Source organism: Balaenoptera acutorostrata, chromosome 2, assembly GCF_949987535.1.
Source record: "Balaenoptera acutorostrata chromosome 2, mBalAcu1.1, whole genome shotgun sequence".
Lineage (NCBI taxonomy): Eukaryota > Metazoa > Chordata > Mammalia > Artiodactyla > Balaenopteridae > Balaenoptera > Balaenoptera acutorostrata.
In genome coordinates this window covers 180,609,163-180,627,149 of record NC_080065.1, presented here as the reverse complement: position 1 = coordinate 180,627,149, position 17,987 = coordinate 180,609,163, and the positions used below count along the sequence as shown (strand labels likewise).

Genomic DNA, 17,987 nt, shown 5'->3' with positions numbered 1-17,987 from the left:
TGACCAGCCCCAGGATGGGTTGCCAGGAAAAAACAGAAACTTTACTCAAGATGTCTTCAGTACAGAAAGACACTACATTATGATGATTCTGAATGTATTCTATGGATTTATGTCTATCCCTCCTATATCCCACTAACCCCCCAGAAAAGGCATTTCATATGAACTACAAAAACTAAAAAGACTTATGAAATAAGATGAGTAAAATAGGATTGAACATGGGAAAACAGATTAATTTTTAAAGGAAAACATTTTGTCAATGGTAATCATTGCTAAGCAGCAGACTTGTCTTTTTCTGTCCCTAGGCAAATGATTTCATGCTCTGACCCTCACTTTCCTCATCTGTAAAATGGGGATGGCAACAGTTCCTCCTTCATGAGGTGATTACAAGGAGTAAATAAAATGTGCGTGTACCATTCTTATATATATATATAATTTTATTTATTTATTTATTTATTTTGGCTGCGTTGGGTCTTCGTTGCTGTGCGCAGGCTTTCTCTAGTTGCAGCGAGCGGGGGCTACTCTTCATTGCAGTGTGCAGGCGTCTCAGTGCGGTGGCTTCTCCTGTGGAGCACAGGCTCTAGGCGTGTGGGCTTCAGTAGTTGTGGCTTGCGGGCTCTAGAGCACAGGTTCAGTAGTTGTGGCGCATGGGCTTAGTTGCTCCACGGCATGTGGGATCTTCCTGGACCAGGGCTCAAACCTGTGTCCCCTGCATTGGCAGGCGGATTCTTAACCACTGCACCAACAGGGAAGCCCGCATATACCATTCTTAAAACAGGGCCTCGCACTTGGCTGCAGCTCAATAAACAGTGCCTAAATTTTGTTAATGTCTTGGGTATTTTTGTTGCAAGTGTCAGAAACCCAGCTGTATCTGCTCAAGCAGAAAGGGATTTTATTGACTTAGAAACAAGAAAGTCTGTAATTAGGTCTAACGTCAAGCCTGCTAATTCCTCATCAGGCATGCTCTCTCCCTTGCCGCCTCTCAGTCCAAGCAGTGGCAAAAAACAAAAGCAAAAACAATACAAAACAAAACCCAAATCCTAATGATTAAAGCCCCAAAGGAAGGGGTGGAAGTCTTCCCCGCAACTCCTCACTTAGAATTTAACAACCCTCCGACTGGCCCATTTGAGTCACATGTCCAGCTGTGAACCAATCACTGTGCCCAGAGGGATGGAATGCTGTGATAGGATGCCTGGGTGATTTGGTTCCCCAAACCTCACCAGGATCTTGGAGTCTGGAGCCCAATCTTGCTGGATCCTGTCTCCTAGCAACAGACCTGTGCCTGCCCAGCCCCATAGCATCTATCTTGCCCCAGGTTACAATCTAGAGGGCAGAAAGACTCAGCCAATAGGCTCTTCCCAATGAGGGTAATTGTGCCTTTATAGACAGGCAGTGTTCAGTGTTCAATGCTTGAAAGGCTGAGGCATTAAGAGCCCACCAGATCTCTGATAAGCCCAATCTTATCTCCCCATCTCAGTACTAACTTCCTCTTTTAGCTTGGGGCAGAGAATTCAGCCCTAGCAATCTCACAAAATTGAGCAGGTGCTAGACTCTGCTTTAAGAAGGTGCTCATAGGGACTTCCCTGGCAGCACAGTGGTTAACAATCTGCCTGACAAGGCAGGGGACACAGGTTCGAGCCCTGGTCCAGAAAGATCCCACATGCCACGGAGCAACTAAGCCCCGGTGCCACAACTACTGAGCCTGTGCTCTACAGCCCGCGAGCCACAACTACTGAAGCCTGCACACCTAGAGCTCGTGCTCCACAACAAGAGAAGCCACCGCAATGAGAAGCCCATGCACCGTGACAAAGAGTACTGCCCATGTGCAGCAGTAAAGACCCAGTGCAGCCAAATAAATAAATATAAATAAATTTATTAAAAAAAGAAGGAGCACATAGAGGTAGCTTGTGTCTATCTTATAAGACCTTGCCGAAGACTTCATGAAAGCTCCCACATGTTCCAACATCCTGATATTTTCCTCCAAAGCTGCTCGAGCCACAGTCTCAGGTGACACACAGAGTGCGAAGATAAAATGGGCAACAATTTAATCGGCTATTTTTCTTCAACATAACAGATTTCTGGTTTCCTGAGTAAGGCCCTTTTACAGGGCTGCCACATATATCTGGGGAGGTTGTGCACTGCACAAATCTTGAAGCCCTATTCACTTTATAATGAATATATATGTCAAGGTGGCCCTGGCCCTCTACTTCACCTTTGTTCAGCCAATTTCACATTTTAAGTTATCTCCTTCAATACCCTTCCTTTTTCTGGAAATCATGTCTAAATTAGTCAAGACTGTCATGACTGCAAGAGACAGAAACCCACTAAACTAGCTCAAATACTCAGGAAATTTGTTGGCTCGTGATATTGAAAAGACTGTGGGCTTCCGGCTTCAGGTATGGCTATGTCCAAGAGCTCAACCAATATAGCTAGAGCTTTCTCTCTGTCTCTCACCTCTACATCCTGGTATAGATTGGCTTCAGTCTGCAGACTGTTCTTCCAGACAACTGAGGAAGGTGGGTGCAGGCAGAATGAAGCCTATAAACAGCTCATGATCCCAAAGGAAGAAAGAGATTCTCCAACTTCATGGCTTCGTCCCAGACCTCACTGTGGCCAGGGGGTGGGGTTCTCGGGTTGGTATGTTTAGATCGCATGGTACTGGGGGGGCTGTGTTAGACACGGGTCCATCTGGAGTAGTGGAGGGGGCTCCACAAAGGGAAAGCAAGGTGCTGAGAGACATACTAGGCAGACTGAAATGACAGCTGTCATTACAAGTATTATTTGTAATGGGATCATCCAGCAGGATGAAGAACAAGCAACATAATCCAATTGCAGTCTCAAGTCTCTCAGATCTGCTGCTGGCTTCTCCACAGAGAGCTGGAAAGCAGGTCTCAGGCCATAAGTTCAGCCCAGATCTAGAAGGTTCTGGAAGGAAGAGCGAAGTCTCCTGGAGGCCTGATTTGCATGCAAGGGTAGGTGTTGTCAAAATTCACCAGCCAAAGACCATCAGAAGCACACCTGTAGTCAAAAAAATTTTTTTAGCTTGTGCAGCAAGGAAGATCCCATAGCGGGGAACCATGGGGCATCTCCAGAAGAGTTGGGGGACAGGAGGGCATCTTATAGGATTCAGGCTTGTGCTGGGTAATTTTAAGAAGAGGAGAGTAGAAGCAATTCTAGCCTGGTGCTGTCAGGAAGCAGGGAGCAGATCGGCAACTAGGACTGGGTATTTTGGTGATTCTTATCTCAGAAGTGGGAGGATGAACATGGGGCAGTCATTGGGAAGAAGCGGCGGTCATCTGAGTTAGTTGGGGGGGGGGTGTGTATTCATTTTTGTGGTTGCAGAGTGTCCTTGTGTCTATCTCGGCTCAGACGCGGTCACAGAGCGGCCTTGTGTGATCATTGTTTATATTCTGGGATCGTTGTTTATGTTCAGGGAAGAACATCACACAGCCCAGCTGCCAGCTGCCTGGGCTGTATTTCACACCCTCTTCACAGGGATCTGTGTCTCCAGGTAAAGTCTGCCCAGAGTGCTTCCCAGATCTGGTCTAGGCTTCAGAGGGGGCATCAGGCACGGGGAGTCCACCAGTGACAGCGGTGCGTGACCAGGGAGGAGGAGGAGGAAACACTCAGTATCCCCAACTCTTTTCCTTGGAGGAGGAGTCTTAGAGGGAAATGCTGGACTGAGCAAAGATACACAAGTTTGTAAATTCTCAGCGTCTTGACTATGCTGATGTGCGTTGCCAGTCTGCAAGACAGAGAGAGAATGTTCGGTGTTTCTTGAAACCAGAGACCCGGGCAGGAGGCAGAGACAGGGAGAGAGAAGAGGATAGAGACACAGAGGGACAGAGGTAGAAAAAGTGAGGGCAAGAGAGGCAAAGAGACTGAAATGGAGAGAGACATAGAAATAGAGGGACAGAGCGACAGAGAAGGAACAGAGAGAGAGAGGAAGAGGCGGAGAGGGATCGAGAGCGGCTGAGAGAGACGTAGAAGAGGAGAGGCCGCGGCGGGGACAGCGCGGGCGGGGCGCGGCGCAGACAAAGGCGCGGCCGCGCGGCCGGGTGGCCGGGCCGGGACAAAGGCTGGCCCGGGGGGAGGCGGGGGCAGCGATGGCGACGGCCGAGGCGGACGCGGGCGAACTACAAGTCCCAGCAGCTCCCGCTGCGGCCCTCGGCCGGCCCCTCTCGCTCCCTGGGAGCGCTTGGCGGGGCCGCAGGGCCGAGGGGGCCGCCGGCGGGGCTGGCGGGCGGGGGGCTTCCTGCGGGCCCCGGGGGCGCCGGCAGGCGCGGCGGGCCGGGCTGGGGCGAGGGGCGCCGGGTGAGTGTCCCCGTGAGCTGGTCGGGCGGGCGGCGGCCGCGATGGGGCGGGGGTGAGGGGGGCGGGCGGACGGGGGGCCCCGGCTCGGGGCGCGGCCCTGGGCGACCTCTGTCCACCCCCCTCCCTCGCCTCGCGCGCCGCCAGCCCCGGCCCGGGAGAGCAGAGACGCCGGCGCGATGGGAGGGGGCCGCGCGACCCGCGGGCCTAGCGCGCCGGTTCCGCCGCTGCGGCCCCGGGGGAGGGCCCGGCCCGAGCTGGGCGCCGTCAATCGGGAGGTATGGCGGGGGCGGGGGGGAAGAGAACCCCTCAGTTGGGGTGGGGGCGGGAGTCCAGGACGCCCGCCTCCCCTGGAGGCGATCCAGACCCCCCACCCCAGGAACCCAAAAGTGGCCCCAGGTATTGTTCTCCTCACCCTTCAGCCTGGGGTAGGGAGTTCAGGAGGCCCATCCTCAAGAGGGGGATACAGGGGTTCCCTCCCTCCCCCAGGACCCCAGTTATTGTTCCCCTCACTCTCCAGTCTTGGGGTCCAGAGTTCTGGAAGCCCCTTCCCCAGGAGGTGATCCAGGGTTCCACCTGCCCCCGAGGAACTCAGAGAAGGACCCCAGTTATTTCTCCTCCCAGCTTGCAGCTCAGAGATGGGAATTCAGGAGCCAATCTAAGGGTCCCCCTGCCCCCTGGGAATCCAGGAGGGGACTCATCACTGTCCCCTGACCCTCCATCGTGGGATTTAAGGAGGTGAACTAGGAACTCAGGCCTCTCTGTTTGCGTACACACTCCCAGCTCTGGGGTTGTGGCTCGGGAGGTCCCCCTCCCCAGAAGGAGAGCCAAAGGTCCTCCCCTGTCTCCCAGGAATAGATCTATTTGTTGTTTTCTCCCCAAGGCCTAGCCATGTGCTGGGCATCACCTCCCCTTCAGGTAATCCTGAGTTCCTCCTGCTCCCCTGAAGCGGAGCTTCCCAGCTTGTTTCTCTGCCCCCCTCCCTACCTCTAGCCACGGAGCTAGAATTCAGGATGTTTCTTCCAGGAGGGGACCAAAGTTCCTAACGCCCATTCCCGTACATCGGTCGTGGGGTCAGTCACTCAGGAATCTCCCCTTCCTAGGAGATGGCCCAGGGTCCCTCCAGCAATCCAAGAGGAGCCCCAGGTATTATTTTGCCCACCCCAGCTAGGGGTTAGAATTCAGGATCTTCTATCTACTCGGGCAAACAGGTACACCGACACCTGTTCCTACCCTCCTGGCTAATGGATCCACAGGTCTCCCTGCTCCCTCCCAGGGGTCCCACATATTATATCCCCACACTCACTCTAGCTTTAGAAATCTGCATTCAGGATCTTCTATCTAAGACAGAATACAGGTGTTTTGACTCAGTCCTACCCCAGAATTGTAAGGTTTGGAATTCACGTTGTCTCTTCCCCAGGAAGCAAGCCAGGGGTCTTTCTGCGCTCCCGCAGTGAGGAGTACCAGTTATTGTTTGCCCCCGCCCCACTCATCCCCCAGATAGAGGCTTCAGAGGTCAGGATGCTTCTTCTCTAGGAGGTGAGCTAGGGGTCGCCCTCCCTACTAGGAACCCCCAAACATGCCACCCCCAACTATGGGACTGGAATTCAGGCCATGTACTTAGCGGAAAGCACGGGAACCCAGACACCCACCCTCTTCCCCATGAAGGGGCCATGGTCAAGGGGATAGGTATCTAGACTCTCTCTCCTCCACAGGACCCAAGCTGCCCACGAGAGGAGGAGCCCAGGATGGAGAGAGGGGCAGAGCCATGGAGCTGGGTACTGGAGACCTCTAGTGCTGGGTCCCACGACTTCTATCCAGGTGTGGGGCTGAGAAGGGAGTTCCCTCCCCCGCAACCATGTCCCACCAGGGTCCCTCTTCTCCCTGCCCTGGCGGGGGCGAGTGCAAAATCTCCCTGCAGTACAAGACAAGAGAATGATCCATGTGTGTGCCCCGGAGTGGGATCTGGGGCATGGTCTGGCCCCCTCTCCCTTCCCTGCTCAGACTCCAAAAGAGACCCTCGGTTCCCCAGAACCTACCTCCACTCACCTTCTGCCCTCACCCTGTAGATCCTGCCCCGGAAGCAGCCAGCACTTCCACACTGGGGATGCGGCGGTCCGTCCTAGTGAGGAACCCAGGCCACAAAGGCCCGAGGCCCAATTATGAAGAGCTTGACTCCGACTCAGAAGACCTAGACCCCAAGAGGGAAGAGCTGGACCCAGTTTCTGAAAACCCAGAGCCTGAGCCGGAAGACCTCAACACTGTCTCTGAAGATGTGGACCCCAGCTATGAAGATCTGGAGCCTGTCTCCGAGGATCTGGATCCCGATGTGGAAGCACCGAGCTCCATCTTGGGGATCCGTGACTCGGATCCCCAAGATCTCGACCCCATGTCTTCAAGTTTTGACGACCCAGACGTCATCGGCCCCGTCCCCCTGGTTCTCGACCCTAACAGCGACACCCTCAGTCCTGCTGCCACCCCAGACCTGGACCCCCTCTCGTCCGACCTCACTGCCACCCCCGAGGTCCTGGCTGCCGGCCCCGCGGTGCTCCCTGCACCTGCCAGCCCGCCCCGGCCCTTCTCCTGCCCGGATTGCGGGCGAGCCTTCCGCCGCAGCTCGGGTCTGAGCCAGCACCGCCGCACCCACAGCGGCGAGAAGCCTTACCGCTGCCCCGACTGCGGCAAGTCGTTCAGCCACGGCGCCACGCTGGCCCAGCACCGCGGCATCCACACGGGCGCGCGGCCCTACCAGTGCGCGGCGTGTGGCAAGGCCTTTGGCTGGCGCTCCACGCTGCTCAAGCACCGCAGCAGCCACAGCGGCGAGAAGCCGCACCACTGCCCCGTGTGCGGCAAAGCCTTCGGGCACGGTTCGCTGCTGGCGCAGCACCTGCGCACGCACGGCGGCCCGCGGCCGCACAAGTGCCCGGTGTGCGCCAAGGGCTTCGGGCAGGGCTCGGCGCTGCTGAAGCACCTGCGCACGCACACGGGTGAGCGGCCGTACCCGTGCCCGCAGTGCGGCAAGGCCTTCGGCCAGAGCTCCGCGCTGCTGCAGCACCAGCGCACACACACGGCCGAGCGCCCCTACCGCTGTCCGCACTGCGGCAAGGCCTTCGGCCAGAGTTCCAACCTGCAGCATCACCTGCGCATCCACACCGGCGAGCGGCCCTACGCCTGCCCCCACTGCTCCAAGGCCTTTGGGCAGAGTTCGGCGCTGCTGCAGCACCTGCACGTGCATTCGGGCGAGCGCCCCTACCGCTGCCAGCTCTGCGGCAAGGCCTTCGGCCAAGCCTCCAGCCTCACCAAGCACAAGCGGGTGCATGAGGGCGCGGCCGCTGCAGCTGCTGCGGCCGCCGCCGGTTTGGGCCTCAGCCCCGCTTCGATGTTGAGGCCGGGGCAGGTCTCCCTTCTGGGTCCTGATGCTGTCTCTGTGCTGGGTTCAGGCCTGGGCCTCAGCCCCGGCCCCAGCTCTGGTCTTGACCCTGACCCTGGCTCTGCGCTGGGCTCCCCCCCCAATCCCAGCCCCAAACCCATCCCTGGCTCTGGTTCTACCCCCACCCCTGATTCTGTCAAATCTTCTGACCCTGAGCCTGGGCACAATGCCAATTCCGACCTTGTGGCCAGCCCTGGTCACAGATCTGGTCCCAGCCCCGACCCGGATCCCGCGCCCAGCCCTGACCCCGGCTCTCCCACCCATGATACTGTCAGCCCAGTCCTCCCTACCGGCGAGAGTCCCGAGTGGGTGCAGGAGCAAGGGGCACTGCTGGGGCCTGATGGCTGAAGGGCATGCTGGCACTCGCAGGGGCCTGGGAAAGTTGTGTGTTGTGCAGTTAGTAAAATCCTCCCACTCCTCCTGGCTCTGTGTTGTGGTTCTCCTGTTGCTGTTTTTTCTCTAATGCACAGCCTCTTCTTCTGGAGATGGGAGGGTATGGCCAGAGCCAAACATACAAATAGAACCTCAATGTCCTGGCTCCCCCCCCACAATATCCTCCAGGCTTCCTAGCTTCCCCGACAAGGTCTCACACTGGTCCATCCCAGCAGTTGCCACTCTGCTCCCCGAGACCTGGCCACCCCAGTCAGGGGCAGACTTATCCTGTGGGTGGTCTAACTCCCTTCGTTTTGGAGTTGGCTTTCCCAGGAATGGTGGGATTTCTGGCCTGTTGACCGTCTAGCAGGCTGATAGTGGAGGCTGATATGAAACCATGTGGGCGGCCCTGCCCCGTCTGCTCCCCTAACTTACCCCTTGCCCTTCAAAGCCCACGTTGCAGGTACACCACGGGACAAAGGAGGTCACTCATTTATGCATTCAACAAACATCTGTTGATTGCTTGGGTCTCAGCAGGGAGCAAGATAAGCATGGCCTTGGCCCTCACAGAGCTCAGAGACCGAGTTCAGAAACATTTAAAAAGTAATTACAGAGTATGGTACATTCAACAAGAAGCATAACAAGACTTCTGATTTAGATGGCGGACAGCCTTCCCAAGGAAGGACTTTATAATCCCAATAACCTCTAATTTAATCATCAGTACTGTTTGCCCAGGCTTGTGCTATGCTCTAGCATTTTCTCATTTAATTCTCTCAGCAGCTCCATGAGGCAGGTAACTATGAGTATTCCCATTTTGCAAATGAAGACACTGAGGCACATGGAGTTTAAGGGACTTTTTGGAAGACCCAGAAGTGGTGGTTGGGAGCACCTAGATTTAAACCCAAATTGTCTGCCTTCCAGAGCCTAAGTTCTTAACCTTTATGCTCTAGGGCAAGATTGTGCAAAGGCCCTGGGGCCGCTGAGAGATGAGCTAGGGGAGGAGTTAGGCGGGGCCAGAACAGAAGGCCCTGGTAGACTGAAGTGGGGAGTTTGCTTGTCATCCCAGAGAAATGGGAAGCTACCAGCAGGTTCGGACAGAGGACTGATATGAATTATTTTTTGAAGATGCTTCTGGCTGCTGGATTGAGAGTGGAGTGGAGGGGATCCGGAATGGAAGCCTAAGATCAGGGAGGTTGTTGCAGTGGTCCAGGCCATAGGGAATGTTGGGGGACTCTGGGTTTATAGCCATAGGAGTGGGGAAAAGTGGTCCTATTTGGGATGTAATTAGGAAATGAAGTAGGATTTCATGATAGTTCGGATGAGAGGGGGTTGAGAGTAACGCAGAGTTTCTGGGAGGATGGAGCGGGGCAGCCTTGAGGTGGGATCATCATCCGACACCGCGGAGGGAAAGGGGTCAAACACTGGACATGGAAGTCAAGAGGTTAGCACTGGACGGGGGCATGACAGGGAGCCAGGACGGAGCCAGCAGCCAGCCCATCCCCCAGCACATTTCCGCCCGTCGGCGCTAGGACCTCGGGACCGCCTAAGGGCAAGTCGCCAGCTGAGGCACGCATGCGTGCTGCTCCGGCAGGGGTCGTCGTGGCGCACGGGGAGGGACCGGATTCCGTCACCTGCCTCCAGGGCCGCGCTGGTCACGTGACTGGGGCTCCAGTCAGCTGACGCGGGAGGGTTTGAAGCTGCACCGCGAGGGAGCGAGGCCGCAGTGACAGCAGCGGGTGTTCGGACGCAGGTTGTACCGCCGCGCCCGCCGGCGTTCGGCGCTCCCCGCCCCGGCATGGCAGTGCCCGTAGGCCCGCGTGGCTCAGGTGAGGGCGCGGGCGGCCCCGCAAGTCCCAGAACGCGTGCGGCGGACGGGCGGGCGGCTTCTCCGACCTGGGGCGGCGGACCTCCCGGTTTCCCTTTCCTCAACTCCGGTGCTGACCTCTCAGCGTCCCCTTGGCGTACATATGGGCAGACGGCTCCTAGAACCTGAGCGGCGGGTGGGCATCAGCTTCTCTGACCTCGGAGTGGTGGGACTCCGACCGCCCTTTCTGAACCCAGCCTCTGCTCTGAGTACCTCAACTCAGGCAGCTGGCGGATCGCTAGCTTTTCGACTCGGGCGGCGAGGGTCCCAGGATTTGCATTCTGAGCCTAGATTCGGATTGCTCAGCTTTGCTGGAACCCCGACAGCGGGCCCCAGCTTCTCCAACTCGCACGTCTGACACCCAGGCTTTCCTTCCACAGACCAGGAGGCAAATGTTCAGCTTCTCTAAACTTAGGCAGGAGTGCTGGGGGCGGGGTTGCCACTTTAAGCGCAGGCGCCTAACTCAATTTCAGGTCTCCAAACACAAGGAATCTCAGTCGCTTCTCACAGGGCAGCCTGGAGGAATGCCCTTTGTGTTGATCTTCCCTTCTTAAGCTAGCTGCAGACACCTGAAAGATGTCCTGGCTGGTAGAGTCTGGGGTGGATTAGCTGTGATCCCAGCCAGGGAGGCGGCCTCCCCTTTGGCTTCCCATCCAACTATCTTGTAAACAACCACGACAGCATCTGAGCTCCAAAGGGACCAGCGGCTGGCCCTCCCTGCCGGACAGGTTCTGACGGTGCCTACATTTCATCCTGGTGGCCATGCCAGGCAGGGGGCCAGCCAGACCCTGGAAGGAAGCGGGGTTCTCCCAGTGGGGATGGTGGGTTGTGTCAGGAACAGTTCTGGGCTGCTGTGACCAGCTATGACCCGAGCCGTTGCTGAAAACTTGGGCTTTCCTCTTGGACTGGTCAGGATTGAAAGGAATAAGTGGTTCTTAGAGTAGCCTCTATTCAGGAGTTCCCTGGGGGTCCAGTGGTTAGGACTCAGCGCTTTCACTGTTGTGGCCTGGTTCAATCCCTGGTCGGGGAACTAAGATCCCACATGCCGCACGGCACAGCCAAAAAAAACCCCAAAAACAAACCAAAAAAATAGAATAGGCTCTATTCATTGAGGAATTATTGAGACTCAGAGACCGAATGCTTTGTAAGTGTCAAATCGTTAGCTTCTTGGTGAGAGATTTTATTGCCCCATTTTGCAGACGAGGTAGCTGAGGCTCAGGGAAGCTGAGTGCCCTGGAGCAGGGGCAGGAATCAACTCAGGCCCTTTTGAGTAACTTGTAACCGCTGAGCCAACACTGCTGCATAGATCCCTAAAATGTTACGGATTTTCTGGTTTTCCTTAGATCTCTCAGAGTTCTTTCTTGGCTGGAGCTTGGGACTTGCCTCCCCTATTGGCAGGTGAACCTGCCTAGGCCTGGTCCCCACTGCCCTCTCCCATCCCACAGAGACTGAGCGCCTCCTGACACCCAAACCTGGGTATGGGACCCAGGTGGGGCCTTCCCCAGCCCCTTCAACCCCTCCAGAAGAGGAGGATCTCCGCCGTCGTCTCAAGTACTTCTTCATGAGCCCCTGTGATAAATTTCGGGCCAAGGGCCGTAAGCCCTTCAAGCTCATGCTGCAGGTGGTGAAGATCCTGGTGGTCACCGTGCAGGTGAGACCTTCAGGGCCCCCCCTGCTGCAGAATGCCACCTGTGGTCGCTGTTTTCCTTGAAGGGGAATCTTGGAGTCAGAGCCTAGTCCTGACCCCACAGCCCCAAATCATGATAGTGACAGTGGCACTAATCCGCCAGGAAGCCCTCTTGGATCTGCACGGGAGCAGCTCCTTTAAGCTTCACAAATGCCCTCTGAGGTCCTAGCCGCTGCTCTTGCCCCTTTCTATAGATAGGACAGCTGAGGCTCAGCGAGGTTAAGGGACTTGTCCAAAGTCACATAGCAGCTGAGCCTTGGAAGGTGGCACTCGGACCCTGGCAGTCTGATGCCGTGCTGACTCTCGAACATTCATCCGGTAATCATTTCATGAACATTAGTTGTTGCCACGAGTTCTGTGAGTGGCCACTGTGTGCTGCGCCTTGGGGACGTGTGGTGGTCATGCCCTCACGGGGTGGGCCCTCTCTTTTCTCTGCCTCCACTCATGCGCCGTGGGAGACCCCGTGCCGGCAGTGCCAATCCTCCCCGTCCCTCCCGCCAGCTCATCCTGTTTGGGCTCAGCAACCAGCTGGCGGTGACTTTCCGGGAGGAGAACACCATCGCCTTCCGGCACCTCTTCCTGCTGGGCTACTCAGACGGGGCGGATGACACCTTCGCGGCCTATACCCGGGAGCAGCTGTACCAGGCCATCTTCCATGCCGTGGACCAGGTGCGGGCGACCAGGAGCAGGAGGGCAGGTGGGCCCGCCCGAGAGAACGGGCGGGGCTGACTGACCCTCCCCTCCTTTGCCCACAGTACCTGATGCTCCCCGACGTGTCCCTGGGGCGGTATGCTTATGTGCGGGGCGGGGGCGGGCCCTGGGCCAATGGCTCGGCTCTGGCCCTCTGCCAGTGCTACTACCACCGGGGCCACGTGGACCCAGCCAATGACACCTTTGACATCGACCCGATGGTCATCACTGGTGAGTGGGCTGGGCAGGGCTCAGCTGTTGGGATTAAAAAAAAAAAAAAAAAAATCCTACTTCAGGGACTTCCCTGGCGGTCCAGTGGTTAAGACTTTGTCTTCCAATGCAGGGGGTGCGGTTTCGATCCCTGGTGAGGGAGCTAAGATCCCACATGCCTGGCAGCTGGAAAAAACAAAACAAAACAAAACATAAAACAGAAGCAATATTGTAACAAATTCAATAAAGACTTTAAAAATGGTCCACATCAAAAAAAAAAAAATCTTCAAAATCCCACTTTGCCTTCTGCTCATCCAGGAGACGGGGTGGTCACGATCATTAATAATTTGACGATTAGCAGAATGCTTGGCACGCAGAAAGGGCTGAGTGTTATGTTTCACTCCATTCATTCCCTAAACATTTGGGGGCCCACTGAGCGCCAGGCACTAGGGTCTGTGTAGGGAGTGAGACAGACCAGGCCTGACCCTGGGGGGAGACAGCAGGAACAAATGACAAATGTCGAAGTATGAAGAGGGAAGGAAAGCAGGGAAGGGGTCTGTCGGGGACTCTGGGGAGACCTGCCTGTGCCTCCCCTGTCCCCAGTGTCCCTTCCCTGACTCCCTGTCTTCAGACTGTATCCGGGTGGACCCTCCCGAGAGACCCCCTGTGCCCCCCAGTGATGAGCTCTCCCTGTTGGATGGCAGCACCAGTTACAAGAACCTCACGCTCAAGTTCCACAAGTACTGCCCCATGAAGGGGGCCGAGGAGGGTGGGGGGGCAGGACTCCAGGCATCTTCAGGGGCGGGGCTGGTGGGAGGGGCAGCCGCTTCCCCACAGGCGGGGGCAGGGGCGAGCCATGCCGATGCTGCCATTTGAGCACTTCCTCTGCCAGCGGCAGAGTCAGCGTGGGGCAGGAGTGCTGGCACTCCGGGGCAGGAGGGATGGGAAGAGCCCCCTCACCCTCACCCAAGCCTCCCCCCACCCAGGCTGATCAACGTCACCATCCACTTCCAGCTGAAGACCATCAACCTCCAGAGCCTGATCAATAATGAAATCCCAGACTGCTACACCTTCAGCATCCTGGTGAGCCCGCAACGCCTGGGGTGTGGGGCGAGGGGCTGGCCAGTGATGGGGTGGCATGGGGGGCATGGGACTTCTGAGTCCTGGAGCTGGGGACCCTCGGCCAAGGGCAGCGTGTGGGTGATGGGGGAGGCCGGGGCTGGAGAGACCATCCGTCCTGCGCCTCTGGGAGCCTAGGTCTGCTGAGGTTTACTCTGTCCCGTCCCGCCCCGCCACACCCCTGCAGATCACATTTGACAATAAGGCACACAGTGGGCGTATCCCCATCAGCCTGGAGACCGAGGCCCACATCCAGGAGTGTAAGCACCCCAGCGTCTTCGGCCATGGTGAGCCCCGAAGCCCCGGACTAGCACTGACCAGGGGCCCCAACCTGCCCAGGAATTCCCCAAGCCCCAGACCAGCACGGACCAAACTCCCGACTTACCCAGAGAAACCCATGAACCTGATGACCAACCCAAACCAGCCCTGAAGCCCCTTAGGCCTGGCCCAGCTGCCTCACTCCTGGCCCTGCCTTCGGCCCCCTCCCCACAGGAGACAACAGCTTCCGGCTCCTGTTTGATGTGGTCGTGATCCTCACTTGTGCCTTCTCCTTCCTGCTGTGTGCCCGCTCGCTGCTCCGAGGCTTCCTGCTGCAGAACGTGAGCGCCGCCCCCAGCCTTACCCAGCTCTGGGACCACCAAGGCCAGGGTGGCACGCCTCCCATGTCCGGACCGGCCCTCACCCCGCCCACCTCCCCCTGCAGGAGTTTGTCAGGTTCATGCGGCGGAAGCGGGGACAGGTCATCAGCCTGTGGGAGCGGCTGGAATTTGTCAACGGCTGGTACATCCTGCTGGTCACCAGCGACGTGCTCACCATCTCAGGCACCATCATGAAGATCGGCATCGAAGCCAAGGTGGGTCCTGCCCACGCCCTGCCCCCAAGCCCCAGGGTGTCCTTCCAGACCCTGGCCCCTTCTCCCACCCCTGCTGATGCCTGCCCGGGGCCCCATTCCCAGGGAAGGGCCAGGCTGGGTGGGGTTGACGCTTCTCCTGCCCCTAGAACCTGGCAAGCTATGACGTCTGCAGCATCCTCCTGGGCACCTCGACGCTGCTCGTCTGGGTCGGTGTCATCCGCTACCTGACCTTCTTCCACAAGTACAACGTAAGCCTCCGACACGCAGGCGGGGCCCTCCCAGGGGCGGCCACGTGTCCCTTAATTCCCACCCCCACCCCCAGATGAATTGGTACACATATCGCCATCACCAGCCCTTGCAGATGACCCGCCAGGAGCCTCTTCCCCATACCTGCCCACACCAGGCACACCTGTCACTCCACCTGGGCAGGGGTCACGTGAGCCTGCTCCTTCATACTCCTCCCCCGAGCTGAGTCCAGCCAGGGGGTGCCCTCGGGCCTGCTCAGCACCACCCTGCCTTGTCGACGGTCATCCCAGCTTCTGTGGTCACCCCATCATGCCCTTGGGCAGGCTTCACCCCATCCGCAGGCTCACGGCCCACCTGGCTTGTGGTCCCGCCCCCATTGCTGACACACACACCCCACCCTCCCCCCACCCCAACCCCCGCCCCTCCGCAGATCCTCATCGCCACGCTGCGGGTGGCCCTGCCCAGCGTCATGCGCTTCTGCTGCTGTGTGGCCGTCATCTACCTGGGCTATTGCTTCTGCGGCTGGATTGTGTTGGGGCCCTACCATGTGAAGGTAGGGGCTGGCCGGGACCTGTGGGTGGCGCTCGTGACCCACAGATGAGGGATCCCTGGCTCCCCATCTTACTTCCCGAGCCCCCTGACTCCTGGTCTATCTTTTGTTGACTTGGTGACACTGAATGACCCACCTTGACCCCTGGTTCCTTACCAGCAAGTTTGCAGCAGTTCTACCCACTGTCCCCTCTGATCCCCGGTGACCCTAGCCTTGACTCTATGACCTTGTCATTCTTCAGTGACCCCCCCCCCCCCAGCTGGCCCTATCGTGACTACTGGTACTCTGTACTCTGTCCCCTCTGACCCCCAAAGCTCCCAACCCCAGCCCCCAGCCATGCCCGCAGCTCCCTCTGACCCCCCAACGCCGGCCCCCAGCCGTGCCCACAGCTCCCTCTGACCCCCGACCCCCCTGCCTGCCGGCAGTTCCGCTCGCTGTCCATGGTGTCCGAGTGCCTCTTCTCGCTCATCAACGGCGATGACATGTTCGTGACGTTCGCGGCGATGCAGGCGCAGCAAGGCCGCAGCAGCCTGGTCTGGCTGTTCTCCCAGCTCTACCTGTACTCCTTCATCAGCCTGTTCATCTACATGGTGCTCAGCCTCTTCATCGCGCTCATCACCGGCGCCTACGACACCATCAAGGTTAGCTGCCGGTCCCCCCGCGCCCCCCCGGCCTGCCTTCCCCCTGCCTCCCCGTGGGGCCGTGCGTGCGTGCGTGCGTGCACGCACGGCCCCAGACTCGGGCTCTGAGTCCCTCGTGGTTGGCCACGGCGGGGTGCGGAGAGGAGGACCCAGGGAGAGAATGTGGGAGACTCTACGAGGCCAAAGGAGAGGGTGGCTCGGAATTGGGGGGCCCAGGAGGGACCCATACCGTCCCAGTCACAGCTGCCACACTCTCAGTTTTATCAAGGTGTGGGGCTCGGGCCAGGTAGGGTTCCTGCGTCTGCTTTCACTGACAGGGAAGCCAAGCCATAGAATTTCAGTGACTCGCCCAAGGTCAGCTACCAAGCATGTGGTGGAACCCGGCTCAACCTACGACTGTCTCATTCCGGAAGCCCCACTCCCAACCCCTCTGTTCTGTGGGTCTGGGGAAGGGTGGTTGTCCTGCAGGCTGCGAGGGTCAGAGCAGAACATGGGCGTGGCAGATAGACAGGATCTTTTAGCAAACACGTGTGACAGCCTACTGTGTGCCAAGCCTGGTGCTGGGTGCCAGGCATCTGTGGAAACAGGCATACATGGTCTGTCCAAGACTGGAGGGCAGGATGAATGATGCACAAACGGGAGTATAACAGCCAACTGATGAGAGGTGTAAAGGAAGTATGGAAGGTTACACAGAGGCCCCTGCTTTAGACTCGTATGGGGCTGAGTCCAGGAAAGTTGCTAGAATGTGCTGTCCAATAGTAGTCTCTAGTATGAAAATGAAATACAATTCCAGATTCAGTTCCTCACTCACACCATCCACAGAGCAAGCGCCCAAAAGCCAATGTGGCTAGTAGCTACCAGATTTGGACAGCATAGATTTCACACCTTTCCATCCTCTCAGGAAGTTCTGGATTGATGAGACAGGAGCCCAAGAGAGAGAGCACCAGGGAGAAGGAACAGCCAAAGCAAAGACCTAGAGCCAGAAAGGACTTGGAGAGGAGATATTGGCCCCGTGAGGTTGGGAGAGATGAAGACAAGGCTAAAAGCCAGAACATTCACTGCTGCTGGGAATGCAGATGTTTGCACCCCGCCCGCCCCCTCCCAAGTGGGTGGTTGCCAGGCACCCAGATTGGGTCAGGCACGGCTCGAGGCGCTGGAGCCACGGCGGAGGGCACCCACTGACCAAGATTCAGGGTGTGCACACATTCAGTGGTCAGGGAATGTCTCCGGGTGAAGCAAACCACGAGGAACAGCAGGTGGAGGGCACAGCACGGTGCAGAGGCCCAGAGGTGGGAGCCTGGTTGGTCCACGAGGACCGGTGAGAAGATCCAGATGACTGGAGAGAAGGGGGGGGGGGGGGGGGAGGAGGGGGAGGGGAGGGCGCATCTCAAGGGCCTCGAACGTCAGAGGCCACTTTCATGCCGGGCCGCCGGGCATCTCTCCCCAGCACCCGGGCGGAGCGGGCGCAGAGGAGAGCGAGCTCCAGGCCTACATCGCGCAGTGCCAGGACAGCCCCACCTCCGGCAAATTCCGCCGTGGGAGCGGCTCCGCCTGCAGCCTCCTCTGCTGCTGCGGCAGGTTGGAGGCCGGGTTGGCTTGGGTTTGGGATTGGCTCAGGGGAAGGGAAGCGGGCCTGAGGGAACTGATGCCTTCCGCCTCCGCTGACACCGACCTTCCTCCAGGGACGCTTCGGAGGAGCATTCGTTGCTGGTGAATTGACTCGGACCGGGACCGTCATAGGACGTTAGCCCCCGGACTGCGGAGACCCATGCTTATTTATTTTAGCCTTTGCTTTTTAAGGACCGGCTCCCTGTCGCGCCCTGTGAGGGCCTGGGCTAGTCGGGTCGGACATTGGAGTGGGACAGGGAGGGTTAGAGTGGGTGTTAAATAAACGGGAAAATTAACTTGTTCTCATTTCTAGCGGGAGGGGTATTCCCTGCGCCAACTGGTCTTCGGTCCCTTTAAAGCGTTGCCACACTAAGTGTGGCTGGCTCAGCGCGACCTTCCAAACATGGCG

The 17,987-nt window shown here is 57.9% G+C and overlaps 2 protein-coding genes across 6 annotated transcripts; both read left to right on the top strand.

Annotated features, from left to right (window-relative positions):
• The first annotated feature begins 4,034 nt into the window (after positions 1-4,034).
• On the top strand, positions 4,035-8,161 carry ZNF358 (zinc finger protein 358). Of its 4 annotated transcripts, none has more exons than XM_057541737.1 (3): positions 4,178-4,311; positions 6,024-6,129; positions 6,378-8,161. In XM_057541737.1, the coding sequence occupies exons 2-3, from the start codon at positions 6,057-6,059 to the stop codon at positions 8,084-8,086; spliced, it is 1,782 nt and encodes a 593-aa protein (XP_057397720.1). In that variant the 5' UTR covers positions 4,178-4,311; positions 6,024-6,056; the 3' UTR covers positions 8,087-8,161. The 4 variants fall into 4 exon arrangements, with proteins under 4 accessions (XP_057397718.1, XP_057397720.1, XP_057397719.1 ...); XM_057541736.1 differs by lacking the exon at positions 4,178-4,311 and adding an exon at positions 4,344-4,586; XM_057541738.1 differs by lacking the exon at positions 4,178-4,311 and adding an exon at positions 5,723-5,847.
• Positions 8,162-9,716: 1,555 nt separating this feature from the next.
• Positions 9,717-17,874, top strand: MCOLN1 (mucolipin TRP cation channel 1). 2 transcript variants are annotated; one of them, XR_009007146.1, is made up of 14 exons: positions 9,717-9,936; positions 11,420-11,625; positions 12,163-12,330; positions 12,417-12,582; positions 13,193-13,301; positions 13,548-13,644; positions 13,868-13,967; positions 14,173-14,279; positions 14,384-14,533; positions 14,680-14,781; positions 15,210-15,332; positions 15,755-15,970; positions 16,872-17,288; positions 17,418-17,543. XR_009007146.1 is itself a non-coding variant. In XM_057540679.1 (14 exons), exons 1-14 carry the CDS (start codon positions 9,906-9,908, stop codon positions 17,687-17,689), a joined length of 1,743 nt encoding a protein of 580 aa, XP_057396662.1. In that variant the 5' UTR covers positions 9,719-9,905; the 3' UTR covers positions 17,690-17,874. The 2 variants fall into 2 exon arrangements, 1 of the variants encoding a protein (XP_057396662.1); XM_057540679.1 differs by lacking the exon at positions 16,872-17,288 and adding an exon at positions 17,653-17,874 and having other exon boundaries at positions 9,719-9,936; positions 17,418-17,548.
• Positions 17,875-17,987: the final 113 nt, after the last annotated feature.